At 42.0% G+C, this 18,724-nt stretch overlaps 1 protein-coding gene across 2 annotated transcripts in view; it reads left to right on the forward strand.

The window, feature by feature from the left end:
* The window catches only part of pgm1 (phosphoglucomutase 1), a 63,039-nt gene that overhangs the window by 17,754 nt on the left and 26,561 nt on the right, over positions 1–18,724 (forward strand). For both annotated transcript variants that reach the window (XM_078218407.1, XM_078218406.1), the window contains exons 2-4: positions 6,986–7,148; positions 9,907–10,053; positions 11,162–11,287. In XM_078218407.1, the coding sequence (XP_078074533.1) occupies positions 6,986–7,148; positions 9,907–10,053; positions 11,162–11,287 (436 nt within the window). The remainder of the gene's footprint in view (positions 1–6,985; positions 7,149–9,906; positions 10,054–11,161; positions 11,288–18,724) is intronic.

Below are 18,724 nucleotides of genomic sequence, written 5' to 3' on the forward strand. Positions count from 1 at the left end.
ATCCGCTCTTCCTTGTTTTTGAGTCGGTTGGTATGTGTTGTCAGACTTTGGTATCTTTTTCCCCAACAGAAGAAGGTGGAAGAGCTTATGTCCGAGTGTAACTGGGTATGGTTTAAGCTGGCTGCTTTTCCAAGGCAGCAGGAAGTGTAGATGGAATCAGTGGACGGGAGGTTGGTTTGCGTGATGGACTGGGTTACGTTCACAACCCTTTGGAGTTTCTTGCAGTCTTGGTCAGAGCAGGAGCCATACCAAGCTGTGATGCAACTGGAAAGGATGCTTTCTATGGCGTTTTAAAGTTTATTTATTAGTGTCGCAAATAGACTTGCATTAACATGGCAATGCACTTACTGTGAAAATCCCTAGTCGCCACACTCCAGGGTGCATTTGGTGAGAAATTGGTGAGAGTCGTCATGGAGGTGCCGAATTTCCTTAGCCTTTTGAGAAAATGGAGGCATTAGTGGGCTTTCTTAACTATAGTGTCGGCATGGAGGGATCAGGACAGATTGTTGGTGATCTGAACACGTAGAAACCTGAAGCTCTCCACCATCTCCACTTCATCACTTTTGATGTGGACAGGGGCATGTCCTGCATTACATTTCCTCAAGTCGATGACTATTTCCTTTGTTTTACTGACATTGAGGGAGAGATTATTGTCATCGCACCATTTCACTAGATTCTCTGTCTCTTTCCTGTACTCCGTCTCATCATTGTTTGAGATCCAACGCACTACAGTGATGTTATCGGCAAACTTAAGAATGGAGTTGGAGGGGAATTTGGCCACGCAATCATAAGTGTAAAAGGAGTATAGTAAGGGGCTGGTGAACTGTCTTCTTGAAGCACTGCAGTTTAGATATGGCCACAGTGCTGTTAGTGGGGGGAGTTCCAGGATTTTGACCCAGCCTGTGGTGCAAATGTTACTTGGCACTTATCAGCCCAAGCCTGAATGTTGCTCTGCTGCATGCAGGCAAAATGCTTCAGTACCTGAGGAATTGCAGATAGTACAATCATGACTGTACAATCATCAGCCAACATCCCCACTTCTGATATTTGTGACTCAGGAAGTTCTTTTTCTTTTGTGTGGCATGTGGTAAAGGTACTTCTACTTGGGGGGGGGGGGGGGGGGGGGGGGTGGAATGATAGCTCTTTCAGAAGAACAGGGACATGAGATAATTGACCTCCTGCTGTGTTGTAAAATTCTATGCCCACACAACATTTAGAGCTTAATGAGGCTGGAAGGTTGTCAAAAAGCGCAAATAATGTTTGACCAAATTATGAAAGTTATGTTTTGATTTGAGCACCGAGTGGAGAAGTTGCTTCAATTATATTTGGTACCCAGATCAAAATTGTGTCTATGTGTGCGCACGCAACTGAGAGAGAAAAACATTCAAATGGGGAACATCTGAATTTGCATAGCTAATACTTGATTAGTGTCAGCCTTATCACTTTTTCAGTTGGTGCTGAAAGTTGCAGTACATATTGCTCTGGGTTAAGTTTTTGCAAAGGTGAAGTGAAATAAGAATCCAATTGATTTAGGAGACAATAGCCATGCATCCAGTAGCCGATCATTATCAACTGCACTAGTCTGCATGATTTTACTGCAAGAAGTTTAACAACACCAGGTTAAAGTCCAACAGGGTTATTTGGTAGCTCCATTTCTCCACTCCACCTGACGAAGGGGCAGCGCTCCGAAAGCTAGTGGCATTTGCTACCAAATAAATCTGTTGGACTTTAACCTGGTGTTGTTAAACTTCTTACTGTTTACCCCAGTCCAGCACCGGTATCTCCACATCATGATTTTACTGCGTCAGGAGCAAGAGATGGTTTTTCGTTTTCACATGCTATGAAAAAGGCAATTACATTCCCGTGATGGATTGTCGGATCACAACTCAACATAAAATTAAAACAATCTGATTTTATTCAAGTGCAATTGGTCTTTTTCATTTAAGAAAGATGTTTCCCTATATTGAACATTTTTTGTTAAATTAAAGGGTGTTATTGCTGGGAAACCAAACCTTTTCCTATTTTGTGCACCAATTATCACCATCAAACAGGGAAAAGATACTGAGAAAGCTTCTATTTTATCAACTCTAACATCTTTCACACACTGTTATACAGAAAAATAAATGTGCAATCGACACTCGTACATTCCTCTATTGCTTTCTGCAACCTTGTCTCCCTTTTCTTTGATTATTCTATGGTCTGTTGTATTCTACCCTCTCTTGTTCTTAAATTGCAAGCATATAATCCCACATGCTCTTTTTTTTTCTTCAATCCCTACTTTATTGAAATTAAGATTTACTACTTTTAAGTCATTTTTTTCCCAGGATCTTCAATCTGAGGAAAATTTCCTTTCCTTTCTCTTTGAATCTTAGTTTTAAAACAAAACCTAGTTTGCTGTCAGCTACTTGTCATCCTCTGGTTTTTGTACCTTGACTTTTTTCCTTCCTACTATTGTTTACATAAGAACACAAATAGAAGAAGGAATGGGTCATATGGCCCATTGAGCCTACCCTGCCATTCAGTAAGATCATTGCTGAATTTCTACATCGTTTCCATTTTTCGTGCTCTATCACACATTCCTTGGTTCCCTCAGTGCCCCAAAATATCTATCAGTCTTCAACTTGAATATACTCATCATGAACATCCACAGCCCTCTATGTTAGAATTCCAAAGAATCATGATGCTATTTTCTCCTCCTCTCCATTCTTAATGACTAACCACTATCCTGAGACCATGCTCCCTAGTTTTAGACTGTCCAGCCAGGGAAAACAGCTTCTCAATCTACCCTGTCAAGGCCTTTCAATTAGGTCACCCTTAAAATCTTCTAAATTCCAGAGACTACTGGCTCATTCTTAATCTCTCCTGAAGAGACAACCCTCTCATCCAATAATCAACCTAGAAGACCTTTGTTGTACTTCTTCTAAGGCAAATACATTCTTCCTCAGATAAGGAGACCAAAACTGTACACAGTACTTCCTAGTTGGAATGATAGTGGTCACACCAAAGTCACACTTAAGCAAAACTTACTCTTATACTTCAAAGCCTTTGCAGTGAGGCTAAAATACAATTTGCTTAATTGTATGTATGCATGTTAACTTTGTAGTTTGATTACAAGCCATATCCCGTTCTCCACCACCTCCCCCACCCTGCGCCACACAACAACAAACTCTTTTTGAGTACTAAAATCTGCAAGCTCCTCGTCTTTTTAAAAAATGCTTTGCTTTTTCTTTTGCCTACCAAAGTGGATCATTTTACAATTGTCTGCATTAAATACTATTTGCCGCCATCTTTTCCAATTACCTAACTGGTCTATTACATAAGAACATAAGAACATAAGAAATAGGAGCAGGAGTAGGCCATCTAGCCCCTCGAGCCTGCCCCGCCATTCAATAAGATCATGGCTGATCTGACGTGGATCAGTACCACTTACCCGCCTGATCCCCATAACCCTTAATTCCCTTACCGATCAGGAATCCATCCATCCGCGCTTTAAACATATTCAGCGAGGTAGCCTCCACCACCTCAGTGGGCAGAGAATTCCAGAGATTCACCACCCTCCTGGGAGAAGAAGTTCCTCCTCAACTCTGTCTTAAACCGACCCCCCTTTATTTTGAGGCTGTGTCCTCTAGTTTTAACTTCCTTACTAAGTGGAAAGAATCTCTCCGCCTCCACCCTATCCAGCCCCCGCATTATCTTATAAGTCTCCATAAGACCCCCCCCTCATCCTTCTAAACTCCAACGAGTACAAACCCAATCTCCTCAGCCTCTCCTCATAATCCAAACCCCTCATCTCCGGTATCAACCTGGTGAACCTTCTCTGCACTCCCTCCAATGCCAATATATCCTTCCTCATATAAGGGGACCAATACTGCACACAGTATTCCAGCTGCGGCCTCACCAATGCCCTGTACAGGTGCATCAAGACATCCCTGCTTTTATATTCTATCCCCTTCGCAATATAGGCCAACATCCCATTTGCCTTCTTGATCACCTGTTGTACCTGCAGACTGGGCTTTTGCGTCTCATGCACAAGGACCCCCAGGTCCCTTTGCACGGTAGCATGTTTTAATTTGTTTCCATTGAGATAGTAATCCCATTTGTTATTATTTCCTCCAAAGTGTATAACCTCGCATTTCTCAACGTTATACTCCATTTGCCATATCCTCGCCCACTCACTCAGCCTGTCCAAATCTCTCTGCAGATCTTCTCCGTCCTCCACACGATTCACTTTTCCACTTATCTTTGTGTCGTCTGCAAACTTCGTTACCCTACACTCCGTCCCCTCCTCCAGATCATCTATATAAATGGTAAATAGTTGCGGCCCGAGTACCGATCCCTGCGGCACGCCACTAGTTACCTTCCTCCAACCGGAAAAACACCCATTTATTCCGACTCTTTGCTTCCTGTCAGATAGCCAGTCCCCAATCCACTTTAACACACTACCCCCAACTCCGTGTGCCCTAATCTTCTTCAGTAGCCTTTTATGGGGCACCTTATCAATGCCCTGTACATAAATGGTAAACAGTTGCGGCCTTTGTAATCTCTTTGTTCTCTTTCAAATCTCTATACATTCTCTTTGCAATCTCTATGCTCTCTTCACAATTTACTTAGCTTTGTGTAGTCAGAAAACTTAGATACATCACACTCAGTCATTTGATGTAGAGTGCAATTAGCTGACACTTGAGCACGAATTACAGTTCCACCATGTCGAAATGACCTGTTTATTTCTAATGACTCTTTCCTGCTCATTAACTAATTCTCAATCCTCACTAATATATTACACCCCAACTCAGATGAGCCCTAATCATGTTTAACAATTATTGTGTTACATACCTCCTGAAAATCCAGATATACCATATCTACTGATTTTCCCTTATCTACCTTGCTATTTACATCCTCAAAAAAAAAAGTTCCAGTTGCCTTTTGAAAAATGTTAATAAGATTCTGGTATTTTCCCTATTCCTAATACCAAGCCAGCTGATGTTATGATTCCGTTTTCTCTCTCCTTTCTTTAAAGATAAATAACCATATTTCCACCAATGTTAATATCAGCAAGCTATTCACTGGAAGTGAACCCTAATGACATGAAAGAATATATTGTTTGACGGTTTCTTAATGATTCCTTTTGATTATCGAGTTGACTGGTTAGAATTTGACTTGCTCTGTCAACATAAATTTATGTTGTGTCATGTCACTTCATGTTGCAGTTGTTATAAAGCAAAGTATCTTTCAACTCAACATGAACAATACACTGGAGCTCTGCTGCAAATCTGTTAATAATTATACAATTCTTGTCTTCCTGCAAAGTCCTCTTGTTGCCTATTTCCTGACTGTCCTTCAGTTATGCCTCATTAGACTGTTTCATGGCTTCCATTCAGCTCTCCTAGCTGCATCTTCAAGGCTGGCATTATAGCACAGCAGAGTGCCACCACCTGAGGCCAATTGAAGTCTGGCCTTTCTCTTTTTTCCTAGTTCCCTACAGCCTAGGTGGTGATTCTCTTCCTTTAGGCATCCTTCGAAATTTGACTGAGCTCAAAATTTCCCTTCTTGCATGAACTGAACTCTAACCTAGCAGTTCCAACCGCTAGACTAGGCAATAAACATGGATGAATTAAATTTTGACCAAGAGCTGGAACGACCTTGAGTTTATTAAGCACTTGCTCCACCATTGTAGAAGTGTTTATTCTAATTTGTTTTTCTGTCGCAGCTGAAATCCAATTTTATTCTGAGGACAGGTTGCCTAAGTTGTGAAGTCTGTGTTTTTTTTTAAAATGTACAGAGCTGTGTATCTAGTTTATGTGATCTCAGTGCCAGGAATCCCTTTCCTAATCCACCAATCCCCTCTCCTCTACCCCAGCCCACCCAATCCATGCTAACCCCCCCCCCCCACCCCCCTCAATCCACATTAAATGCCCTGTTCCCTTTTCCTGCTCACTTTTGTCACATCTGTTCTTACTTTTTCTACACCACCCACCTTAAGCACTGTACATCCCCAGTTCACTCTTGCCAGCTCCGTCCTCATACCCAGAGTCTTTGTCTTTTCTCTCCATTTGTGACTTATACCCAACAAAAGCTATGTGGCTGCCTTTTCCACTGTGGCAGCTTGCAGGGGCCCTCTGCTCCAGCTCATGGTGCCCTGAATCTCCCTTCTAGGAAGGGAGATTAAACTTTTCTCTACCACCTCAAATTTCTTCGCAGACAATGAGTTAGTTTGGAAGTGCTCCAATAAAAATTGAATAATTTAATCACTGTTAGTGGCCCAGATAAAATATTTTATTACAGGGGATGAAAAAGCATAACTTCTATCTCACTTTGATTAATGCCCAAAAAAAATCCATCAATGGTGTATAAAATCCTTTTAAAGACCTTTTGTCAAAAAATGTCAGTCAGAATTCTTTTCTGTTAAATCAGTTTTTGTGTATTTATTTTGAATATATACAAATTCCATGAAACATTCTTTGATTTCACTAATTGTAGCACTCAAAGTTGCTGTTGAATTATCAATTAATACAAACGAATAAGATACATACCGAAACTGTATTGCAGTTACTTGCTAATGGCTTGAAGGCCGTCATTACTTTTACTGACCCTGACCCTAAGGGTTTGAGATAATCTTGATTTAATTCCTTGTAGACACAGATATATAATATAAAGCGGCCTGTAAATTTCAATAAATTTGCAATCCTAAGGAAGATCACATGTAGCATCAAGGATGTGGGTACAGGGTACTGTAGTAAGTGTCCCTGTTCAGAGGTTGGAGCTGAGTCATACTGTTGGTGCGGCATTGAGGAAAATTCACTTTGCACTAACTCCTGCCATACCCAACCTAATGATGCTGATGCTGAATGAGAAAAGTGTTTTATTCCTCAGTACTGGCTTTCTTCAACTTTGGCAAGGATAGATTAGATTTCACTTCAAAATACGGTTAAAGTGTTTTAAATGAATAATGCCACTCTTTTCAAGATATTTAACATTCTTTTCACAGATTGGACGCTTAGTAATTGGGCAAAATGGAATTCTCTCAACTCCAGCTGTATCCTGTATCATCAGAAAAATCAAAGCAATTGGAGGAATTATTCTGACAGCAAGCCACAATCCTGGTGGACCTGATGGAGATTTTGGGATCAAGTACAATATTTCCAGTGGAGGTGGGTAATTCACAAATAGTTGCAGAAATGCTTGTTAATTACTTCAGATTTTTCAAGCCAATGCTGTGATGCTCAAGCGTATTGGATATTTTTTAGAATGGGTCAAAGGTAGTAGCTACATCAATATTATTTCATTTCAGACAGAACTGGAAATGTTCATTGGTCACAGTTCACTTCCAGTTGCTTTCCTTATTTCCATGATGCAACATTCCAGCCAGGTTAAGAGTCACTATCATGCAATAGCACCTGTCTGCCAGGTAGTTTCAATGAGCTTTTGCATTTGTAAAAATTAAATATTTGGAAGATGGTTTGTGCAAAATGGAATGAAATTCCGAGAGTTCGACACAGGAGAAAAATACTTACCGTAAAAAATGGCTGGGGAAAATATTCATTAGGAATTACTCTCCGAAGATCAGTGCCCATTTTATAAATTTGTTTGTAGTCTTGTGATCTACTATTTTCTAGTTCTGGCGAAGAAAGAATATTTGAATAGTTTAGAGGTTACTTCTAATGGATTACTTTTAGATCGAGAGATATTGGCTTTCTTCCCAAACTGGGGTGCTGATCCAAGCTTGATTACTAAGATTCTGAGGTATCAGTACAGGTAGGATGCTGCCCCTGCTCAGCTCATTAATACCACCTAATGTAAAATATGAGTGGGTCAGATATTGGATACACTAGGGCTGCATTAGACAGAGCCTCAGAATCTTAGCAATCAACCTGAGGATCAGCACCCCAGTTTGGGAAGGAAGCCAATGTCTCTCAATCTAAAAGTCTTCTCTCTTTGTAAAGTAGATGTTCTTCATGATTACAACAAACAGCACCCCCCCCCCCCCCCCCCCCCCCCCCCCCCCAGAAAGTGTACTTTCTGTTTTATCAAATAGGTATACAGCACAGAAGGAGGCAATGCAGCCCAATAAGCCTGTGCTGTCTTTGAAAGAACTATATAATTGGTTCCACATCCTTGCTTTTTAATCCAAAAAGGTCCAAGCGCTGGACTTAGATGTATGTAGTTAACCTGGAAAAGTTGTATTTGGCACTTTTTGTTTGTTCTAAAGTTTGCAGTAAAAACACATTTTCTGCATCACATAAATGGAGCATAGTCTTCATCCTGTCCCAGTATTGGTGTAGAACATCTTTTGTGTACCATAGCTGCTGCAACTATCATAAGGCCTTACACTCTGAGTAAATAAATTACATGTAGCCACAAAATATCTTGATTTCTCTGGTCTTTGTTGATTTTTGATTTAATTTTTAATCTCCTATCTATATAGAATCATCTACTAACAATATTCCTTCAGATTGATTTTGTAATTTAGTTGTATCTTGGGATGCTATTTCTATTCTTATCTGAGATAAATTTGTCAGTGGTTTCTCTAGAAATCCATAATACGACACTGAATATTAATTTTGATGCCATTGATGCACATCATAATTGAACTTTCAATGCAGGAGGAAATTCTTTGGTTCATCTGTGCCTGTTCTAGCTCCACACCAGAACGACCTACTTTAATTGGATGCTAAATTTCTAAGTTTCTTGGCTTGGCTCAGTTTGTATCATTTTTGCCACTGAATCCAATGGTTGAAGTCCCATTGTGGATGTGATCAATCAATTTAGGCCAGAGACTCCCAAGCCTTTGTCCAAACATGCACAAAAGATCTGAACTCAAGAGGTGAAATGGGAGTGACTGCCCTTGATACCATTAACATTTACATTAACAACAAGTAACATTTGACTGAGTGTGGCATCAAGGAGCCTGAGCAAAATTGAAACCAGTGGAATAGAGGGGAAACTTTCCATTGGTTGGAGTCATACCTAGCCAAAAGGAAGATGATTGTGGCTGTTGGAGGTCAATATTGGTGGGCCCGATTTTACCATTGTGTCGCGCCCGTTTTCGGGCACCCGTGGTAAAGTCGGGTGTGAGGCCATTAACGCAGTCCGCGCCCGCGTACGCGCAGATGGCCACTTTACCGAGACCCGGGAAAGGCCGCAATCCGATTCGTGCTCCGAACGGGTGCAATGATGATTTAAATGCATTTGTATGCATTTCAATTGAATTCATGAACTGCCCGCCCAATATTTATCAGCATTTCCCCCTTTACCACTGCGTTCGCCAATCCGGAATTGCGCCGAAATGACCATGCTAAATAAAAGTCTGGTTCGGGCGCTCCAGCTGCTGAAGAGACAAGTTCAGAGCTTCCAACTGGTCTCTGACTCAGATTGGGCTGGGGCGGGGGGCGGGGGGGTGAGGCTGGATCGTTTTCTTGGGGGGGGGGGGGGGGGTAAGATGTATCTCTGGTGGAGGGGACGGGGTTTCGCTGCCACTCTGCAGGCGATCAGTGGGGGGGAAGGGGGCAGGGGGTCGCGATCGGTCTGGGAAGCCCGCGGGGGGGGAGGTGGATAAGGGGTCAGTGATGTTTGGGTGGCAGCCATCGCTCCCGCTTTTCGCTCTCGGGCTGCTTTCTCCGTTTTCTGCGGTCCGGGAGCGATCTGACACGGGCGTGCTTTTTCAAATTTTTTCCTAACTGCACATGCGCAGTTCAGAGCTCCGATCGTTCCGGGCCCCTAAGCCCCGCCCACAGTGCAATTCAGATTTGCAATTTCTTTTCCAGACTAAGTGCGTGTGGGGGCGCCTGAAAGCAGATTTCCAAGTCGGATCTGAATTGCGCCCAGATTCAGCACTTAGAATCAAAATGGTAAAATCAGGACTGATGTATCTTTTGTGCAATATCATGGAGCATCCCTTGTCTTTTATAGGTCCGGCACCTGAGGCTGTCACAGAGAAGATTTTTCAGCTCAGCAAAACTATTGAAGAATATGCTATCTGTCCGGATCTGAAAGTTGATCTAACTACAATTGGAAAACAACAGTTTGACTTAGAAAACAAATTCAAACCATTTACAGGTAACTAGTTACTATCACCACTTCAAACCATTGACCTAAACTAAAATATTTTTTGCATACTGTCTTTTGAGTCTATTGCATTTCTCATTAAATCTCCTCATTGTTGACTTTTCCACTAGCTGTGTCCTGCCTGTTGAATGTTAGAACTGCTCCAGTCTAGCCAGTATGTCGCATGCAATAGTAAACGCCTGTGATCAGTTAATTCCATGCAAACTAGAAATGAAACTTTGATTTTCCATGCTTTAGTATTTATGGGGTGGGGCTGTCAGCGTAGCTATAAACTGTACTCCTATAAGACTCCATCTCCCACAGTGCTTCTTTGAGAGGGCATATAAGTGCATCATGGACTCCTTTTGACTTGATACACAAGTTTGTCTTATAGTGAGGTACACGCTGTCCTTCAATCTGTAGGAAGTGTGTTTGAATCCAGCCCAGACTGAGAGGAAAGTCATTCTCCTCATTCTGAAGGTAAAATGAGTTTCATTAGATTTATTTTAATGCATGTGAGGGAGGTCATTCACCAAACTAACTTATCTTTCCTTAGGAACCTATGATTCCTTTTGCCACTTTACTCTTCCCCACATGCAAAAACTGCATTTAATTGTGTCTTGGATGATTCAAGAAATATTGTCTCCATTACATTACATGGCAACATTTCAGGTATTAATCTCAATTATGTACAAAACTCCTATCTGCACATCAATCGTGAACTTGAATTTCACTGTTGTTGAATCTTTTTTATATCATTCTGCATCTTGTTAAACCCAATAAGGCCCCTTCCTATTGACCTCATTTCATAGATGAGGAGTGTCAATTTTTTTCTTATCACTCATTCCTCTGATGCAAAGGATCAATTTGTCCATCTCTGTAGTGTTTCCAACTATTGACTGGTGGGTTGCACCTTTTACCCTCCTGTTTTCCTTTTGGAGGTTCAGGGCAGATTCCTGTATTTTTCTGTTTAATGCAACTTTTGCAAAGCTTACTGGTCCTTGGCTCAAGGTATTGGCTTAAATTCGGCTGATTTGAGTTTCTGGTGTTTAAGCAGTTGGCTCCATTAAAACTGAATGCCAACTCAGTACATATAAACATTTGTGTAATTATTTTCCAGTGGAGATTGTGGATTCAGTGGAGGCCTACACTACCATGCTACGGAACATCTTCGATTTTAGTGCCTTGAAGGAGCTACTTTCTGGTCCAAATCAATTGAAGATCAGATTGGATGCCATGCATGGAGGTATGAACTTCAATTTGGCAACTAGTAGTGTTAACATTTTTATATTCTGGACAAGATTTTTAAAAAAAAATCTAAATATCAAAGATGCATCTTCTTCCAGAAAAGATGTTTAGCAAACTTTTTAAGTGAATGAGATGAGCTGGCTGAGCCACAATTTACTTAAATCACATTTTGACTGTATAACAATGCATTTCGGTTATTGAATTATTTTCAAACCTGTGAAAATGTCTTGCCAAATGCTTGTTGTGAAAATAGTGTCCCTTTAATTGTCAGAAAGTTCAAATGGAAAGGAGTCAATGTTGTGGGTAGGGTGCCAATCAAGTGGGCTTGGATGGTGTCGAGCTTCTTGAGTGTTGGTGGAGCTGCACTCATCCATACAAGTGGAGAATATTCCATCACACTCCTGCCTTGTGTCTCACAGCCTGATTTGGGAAGTCAGGAGGAATACCGATCCATTTCCTCAGGAAAAATTTTAATTTTTAATGCTTCATCGCTTTAGATTATTTCATGTATTGTTACATTTTTACTTTAAACAGAACGTTCAAATGATGACGTTGTTACCAAATCTATTTAAATTTAGAATTGAAAAAGGTTTTGATCCTTGTGGATTTCGTGTGACTGACAGTACCTCATGAGTCTTTAAAGACTTGCATTCCAAACATTCTCTTGCAATTGTGTCTCTTTCTATACATGCGGTGCTTGTGAACCCAACTCTCCACTCATCTGAGGAAGGAACTGCGCTCCAAAAGCTTGTGATTCCAAATAAACCTCTTGGACTTTATCCGGTTATTGTGAGACCTCTTACTATGCCCACCCCAGTCCAACGCCGGCATCTCCACATCAAAATTATGAAGGACTTGCTTAGAGTACTATGATTTTGGGTATTGCCTTCTGCCTGGGTAGAAGGGGGTCCTTTTGTTGTCTGTTCCCTTCCTTCTCTTCCTCCACCTATTAATGTGCCTGCTTCTTAGCTGCTCACCATATAGTTGATGGCAAGAGCAGGACCCTCATGATGGTGGTAAGATTGTGCAGCATTATGAATCTTGACATCTACTTTGTGTACAGCAGAGCTCTTCCAGAGACCTGTAAACAGCAGAACCATTGTTTCAGCATGACAGTGGTCTGCTCCATTCGCATTTTATATGGCAGCATGGTATCCATTGTATGCATGCTGCCCACATACTGTAGAAGGAGCTTTACATCAGGTGGGTATCACATGTGCTGCAACCGGACCACTGCACCAGATATGCCTTCCATGAGCGTCATGAACCATGTTATCAACGGATAGCCCATGTCGCCCAGTAGCTACCCTTTGGTTGCTGTGGTGGCTCAAATGCAACTAGCATGCAAACTGTTATCTGATACTGCAAGGATTTGAGCGTTAACCTGAATGATTTACTGCCTATACAACTATAGAAAGGTCTAACCACTTACAGATCATAGTAACTTCCAGAAAAAGATCATCTAGGAACTAACCTACAGGTCGTTAATATTCTTTAAATAGTGCTAGTGAGTCACTGCTGGGAAGGGATTCCACCTTCTGTTCAACGCATGATCAACTGTGCCAGGGTAACAGCAACATTAGTTGGAGAACTATGCTCCAAAATGGCACCACAAGTATCAAATCATTATTGCATGCTGTTTGACGTTGTGATCTACCTGGCTTATATGCTTGTAAGACATTCACTGCATGCACATTAATGCCTTTACTAATATAGGCATCCACACAAGTCACCCCACTGGCCTGTGTGTATGGCATGGTTGACGTTTTGAAGCTTTAACAACACCTGTAATGCCTGAGAAAATGGGCATTAATGCATAATCTCTCCCCTCTCTCACTAAGATGAGTATTCCACATGTTACAGGAGGAGCCTAATACACCAGGTGATTGTCACACGTGCTGCATGCTGCAGCAGGGCCGTTCCATTAATTGCAGGTTCATGCATTTTAAGCACTCCACAACTGGGTTTTGTGCTGAGTATTAGTAGTAATCTTCATTGTATAAACTGGTAAATTACAATTAAAATTTACCAAACTGTTCCATATTCAGTGCACCACCAGAAATTCTAGTTACTCCTATTTCCATCCATATAACCACACAAAAGTAATTACTGAAAGAATTTTAAAGTGGAAAACACTTTTTTTAAAAATGAAAAGCTTTATGTAAGATTAAATATATGCTAACAAGACATTCATGAGCTGTGTTCTAAACTGTCAGTAACATGAGGCAGTTGTTCATCATTTCTATGATGCAGTCAGTTCTAGTATAAAAGCTCTATACCAATGGATCAGTGGATCCTTCATCAAGATGGAGTTGCTGACTCTGAGCGTGCCCTTCCCATTTTTGATTCCCAAAGTGCCCACTCAGCTCTTTCAAGCTTTTGACCACAGTAATATTAACTGATGACAGCTGCTGAAAGTGGGTGTCATGTTATTAAGTGCTGCTAAATGTGTGAAGAATGCTGAATGGGAATATATCTGCTCTAAAGATGATGACAAATATCCCTGATCCACTGAAGAATGAACAGGATTGGTGAAGCACTGCTAATTATATGTGCCTTCAGTTAAGAATATTGCGTTGCTCGAGCTTTGATAAAATATTAATTCAAAAAAAATGCATTGTATTTTTAATGTAGAGTTTTATTTCTACCTTCTCTTTTTCTTTGCTCCCACTCCACTTGAAAACATTGACTAATAAATTTGATAAGTTTTAAAAGACATAAAGCTAGCAAGTGGTGGATTTGCATGCTGAGGGCTGAGCCATTTTTGGCTTTGGGCCTCATTTTAAATGTAGCTGGCACCATGCAGGTGCCCAATGGGGACCCTGCTATAGCTCACTGGTTAGCAAGGGTGGAAAATGGCACTTTCTATGCTGAGCTGGCTGGTAAGTTGGGTTGTGGTGGGGGAAGCAATATGACGGGCAGTGGGGCCAGCAGGGATTTTCTTTGTTTCAAGAGAGCATTCTGCTTCTCTTAGGCCCACAGGAATTGAAAATTATCATGTGTTTTTTCTTCAGTTGCATTCAGCAGTTCCTTTTATTGATTGCTGGTTATTGGGTTTGGTACTTGGGATGCCAGGTGCAAAATGTTCAGTTCTGCCCATTTCTACTTGAATTTGGTATTCATTATTCTCTAGCTGGCTGTATATTTAAGGAGTATATCACCTGTTTCAGAGAGGTGCCCTGGATATTTAAAAGGCACTGAAAGCAATATGGCTTCGGGCACACTTCCAGGACGGCTCAGGTGCAGTAGTTCACAGGGCAGAAACTGGAGATTTAACATTCTATAAACTGATATGCGAGTTGCATTTCTCTCCTACTGACTTAAGATTGCAGGATAATTACAATGGATAATGCCACTCAACCTATCCAGGAAAAACCTAAACTTCCTTTTGTGTGGCATGGCAGCACAGTGGTTAGCACTGCTGCCTCTCAGCGCTAGGGTCCTGGGTTCGATTCCGGTCTCTGGTGACTGTGTGGAGTTTGCACGTTCTCCCTGTGTCAGTGTGGGTTTCCTCTGGGTGCTCCAGTTTCCTCCTATATTCCAAAGATGTGCAGGTTAGGTTGATTGGCCATACTAAATTGCCCCTTAGTGTCAGGGGGACTAGCAGGGTAAATACGTGGGGGTACAGGGATAGGGCTTGGGTGGGATTGTTGTCAGTGCAGGCTCGATGGGCTGAATGGCCCCCTTCTGCACTGTAGGAATTGTATGTTTCCTCATTGCTACATGCAACTTAATCGAGGCTGCTCACCTGCATCATATCTAAGAGTCCATTCTACAGATCATTCTTCTGTGAAACATTGTCTAATATTAGTCTCAAATTTATCCTTGGTTTGTATTTATGTCCCTTTGTTCTCCTCTTGCAGCTTAATTTATAATAATATAAAGTAAAAAGATTTATTTTCTCAATCCTCTGACATCTCCGATTTTGAATCTGGACTGAAAAACCAAAGTGGGTCTGAGTCACTGAGGTACAGGCACAAAGTAACCAGCTCCTTTCTGCTCAATGTTTATTTATGGATCCAAGCAATAAGATTTAATTGGGATGGTATCACAACTGGACCTCTCTAACTGCCTGTGTCTCTGGGCTGAATTGTTCCTCCGAGGGCTGTAAACCGAGGTCAGAACATTAGGTTCTGAGCTTACCCCCATGTTGCAATGAGGAAACAGGAGTAAATAGCCCCTCAGCTGTGATTTTTTTTTTTCCCCCCCAGGCAGACCGGAAGGGTAACCTCTCTATAAGGAGGCCTGTGGCTCCTGTACCCAGATAAGTTTTTTAGGTTGTCAGTAACACTGATGCTCTGGCCTGCTGCTGAGTACCTGCCTCCAGGCATGTAAGCTGACCCAGCTGCCTACAGGATCCTAGAGGCTAATTGGAAAATTCCTGTTGGCCTCCTTTATTTGGACTCCATATGTTCTTGATGAGATTGTTTGGCTGATCCTGCCTCTGCAAAAATGGCCCAGAGTTAGGAATCTGTACCTCTGTCACTATCTCTCTCTTTCTCTGACTCGTTTTCCAGTAGGGATTACTGAATAATGATCAGAAATGTGAAACTTGGTTGATTATTTTCCTCTTAGGCTAGGAGTGCAGCATTGAATTATAAGAACTGTACTGTCACAGTTAAGATCAACTGACTCAGAACCGATAGAACAGTAAGGACGTGGGCATCACTGGCTAGGCCAGTATTTATTGTCTGTCCCTAATTATTCTTGAGAAGGTGGTGGCAAGCTGCCTTCTTGAACTGTTGCAGTCCATGTGGTGCAGCTACTCCCTCGGTGCTGTTAGGAAGGGAGTTCCAGGGTTTTAACCAACAACAAGGAAGGAATGATGCTATATTTCCAAGTCAGCATGGTCTGTGGCTTGGAGGGGAAATTGCAGGTAGTGGTATTCCCATACATTTGCTGTCCTTGACCTTCTTGGTAGAGGTCGTAGATATGGAAATTGCTATTAAAGGCGCCTTGGTAAGTTGCTGCAATGCATCTTGTAGATGGTACAGGCTGCTGCCATTGTGTGTCGGTAATGCTGGAAATGAATGTTGTTTGGGTGCCAATCAAGTGGACTGCTTTGTCCTGAATGGTTGAGTTTCTTGTGTGTTGTGTGGCTGGACTCTCAAACTGCAATGCTCAAGTTTCAGGAGTGGGGCTTGAATCAACATCCTTTTGGACCAGATAAGAGTGCTACAAATGAGCTAAATAGTCTATTAATGCTCATTAATCAAATCTCATAGTTGAGGAATGGCCTTTTGAACAGAAGAGCATTCAGCGTTTAATGCACTTCTCCGTACAAGTCCTCACCTGGAAAAGAGATATTTGGCATGAATGAGAAACCTCACAAACCACATAGACAGTATTGTATCATTTGTTGGCAGCAAAAAAAGTATCAAAGCCTTTTGAAGTACTGGCCCCAATTTTCAACCTCTCGATCAAAAGGATCGATTTTCCCGAATCATGGGACAGCTATTCAACTATGGTCAGTACAAACATCTTTTACCTTCCTTGCAGGTTTTCGGGGTCTCCCCCTTCCCCCTCTAAATGTTGGCTTTTCTGCAACTTTAAGCCCACTTATTCTTGTTGCCAATATTGTAACATGACGTAATATGATGCGGAAGCTTTAAATTGCAACACTGGTTTATTGAATAACAGTTATAACTATGTACAGACAAGCGCAGTATAGATACAGGCCGAGTCCCACTGACTCCCTGGCTCACATTGGAAGTTCCACTTACCCCAGACCCACATCCTAACACCTGATAGGCTGAGGTTCATGCATTCCGTTCTGATAGGTTCTGGGAGTCATGTGACCCACAAACTCTCTCATTCCTCTCCCCTTAAATTTCCTTGTTCAAAAAAGCCTCTTAGACATAGCTGTGTACAGTCAAAACAGAATTTCCAGAAAGGGGACAATTTGGCAAAGTTCATAAAGTTAATTCATCTGGGGACTTTTGGACACTTGTGGACCGTCGCCATTCTGTGACTGGTTTCTCCAAGCTGGAGGTATCAGACGGTAGGCAGATTGGCAGATTCTGAGAATGAGCCAGAACTGACGCCTTCTTCCTCTGCTTTCGCTGACAGACGAGATTCGGAAGCACTAGGTTTTGCTAGTGCTGACTCGGCTGCTGGCACACTTGGATTCTACTGCTGGATCCAGACGACTGGTGGTGGGGGCTGCAGCCCTGTAGGTTGATGACAAAAGATACTGGGCCAATTCCTGAAATTATCTTCCTGGGTACACAAGGTGGTCATGCCCCACAAAGTTATGGACACAATCTAAGTCATTCATTCCTAATGACCTGTCCCCCTTAGCTGAGTCATGGTGGTACTTCTGTGAGGCTTGCTTAGTGTCCCACACCCCGTCAAATTTGGGAAAAAGAGGTCGAGGCGTGTTCTAAGGCATTGACTCATCAACAATTTGGCTGTTAAACCCCTGTGGGAGCATAGGGGTTTGTTGTATGAGAGTAGAAAATTGGCTAATTGGAGTGGCAGTGGTCTGTCAGATTGCTTAACAAACACATCAATGCTTTAAAAGTTTGTACTGCCCTTTCTGCCAACCCATTGGAAGTAGGTGGTATGAGGCCATACATTTGTGGTGGATCCCATTAGTTTTGACAAAGTGTTGAAACTCTTTGGCTGTGAAAGCGGATCATCAGAAGCAATCACCTCTGCTATGTCATGTATTGCAAATAATTGTCACAGCTTGTCTTTGGTGGCTGACGAACTCATTGAACTCATGATTTGAACATCGAGCCATTTTGAGTGGCATTTCCACTTTGATTAAAAACATCATTCCCATTAAAGGGCCAGCAAAGTCAATGTGAAACCTCATCCAAGAGTGGCCGGGTCACTCCCAGTTTGCTGCGGGCGGAAGGGTCTGCTGTCTTTAGCAATGATCACAATGGCTGACCACACTCTCCCTTTCCTTGTCAATTCCTGGCCAATATCTTCACCTTGGTCTGCCCAGGATGTGCATTGGATGGCTCCTGCAGGAGTGGCTGCCACCCCAGGGGCTGCTACTATCACTCTGCTCTCCCACAAAAGCACTCTGTCTTCACAGCTGATTTCATCCCGATGCTGCAATTAGGGCCTGACTTTGTTTGGATTTGTCACATTGTCAGTCAATTAAAACCAATCTTTTAACCTTCTTTAGAACCGGGTTCTTCTAGGTCCATGTCCTGATGTGGGCCGACAAAATGGGCAGAGTATCCAGAAGATTCAAAGTAAGGATTATCTCCTGTGGAATGGGAGGTGAAGATACCATCTGTGGAAGTGGAAGCCAACTTAGAGCATCGTCATTGAAGACCTGCGTCCCTGGTCTGTGTTAAAAAGTCTAACTATAAGCAGTCAAAAGTAAAGCCCACCTTTGTACTCTGGCCGATGGGATTGGAAGAACCAGGTTAACTTCATGGAACAGCCCTAGTAATGGTTTATTGTCCGGGATGAT

The sequence above is a fragment of the Mustelus asterias genome, chromosome 8 (assembly GCF_964213995.1).
Source record: "Mustelus asterias chromosome 8, sMusAst1.hap1.1, whole genome shotgun sequence".
Taxonomy (NCBI): domain Eukaryota; kingdom Metazoa; phylum Chordata; class Chondrichthyes; order Carcharhiniformes; family Triakidae; genus Mustelus; species Mustelus asterias.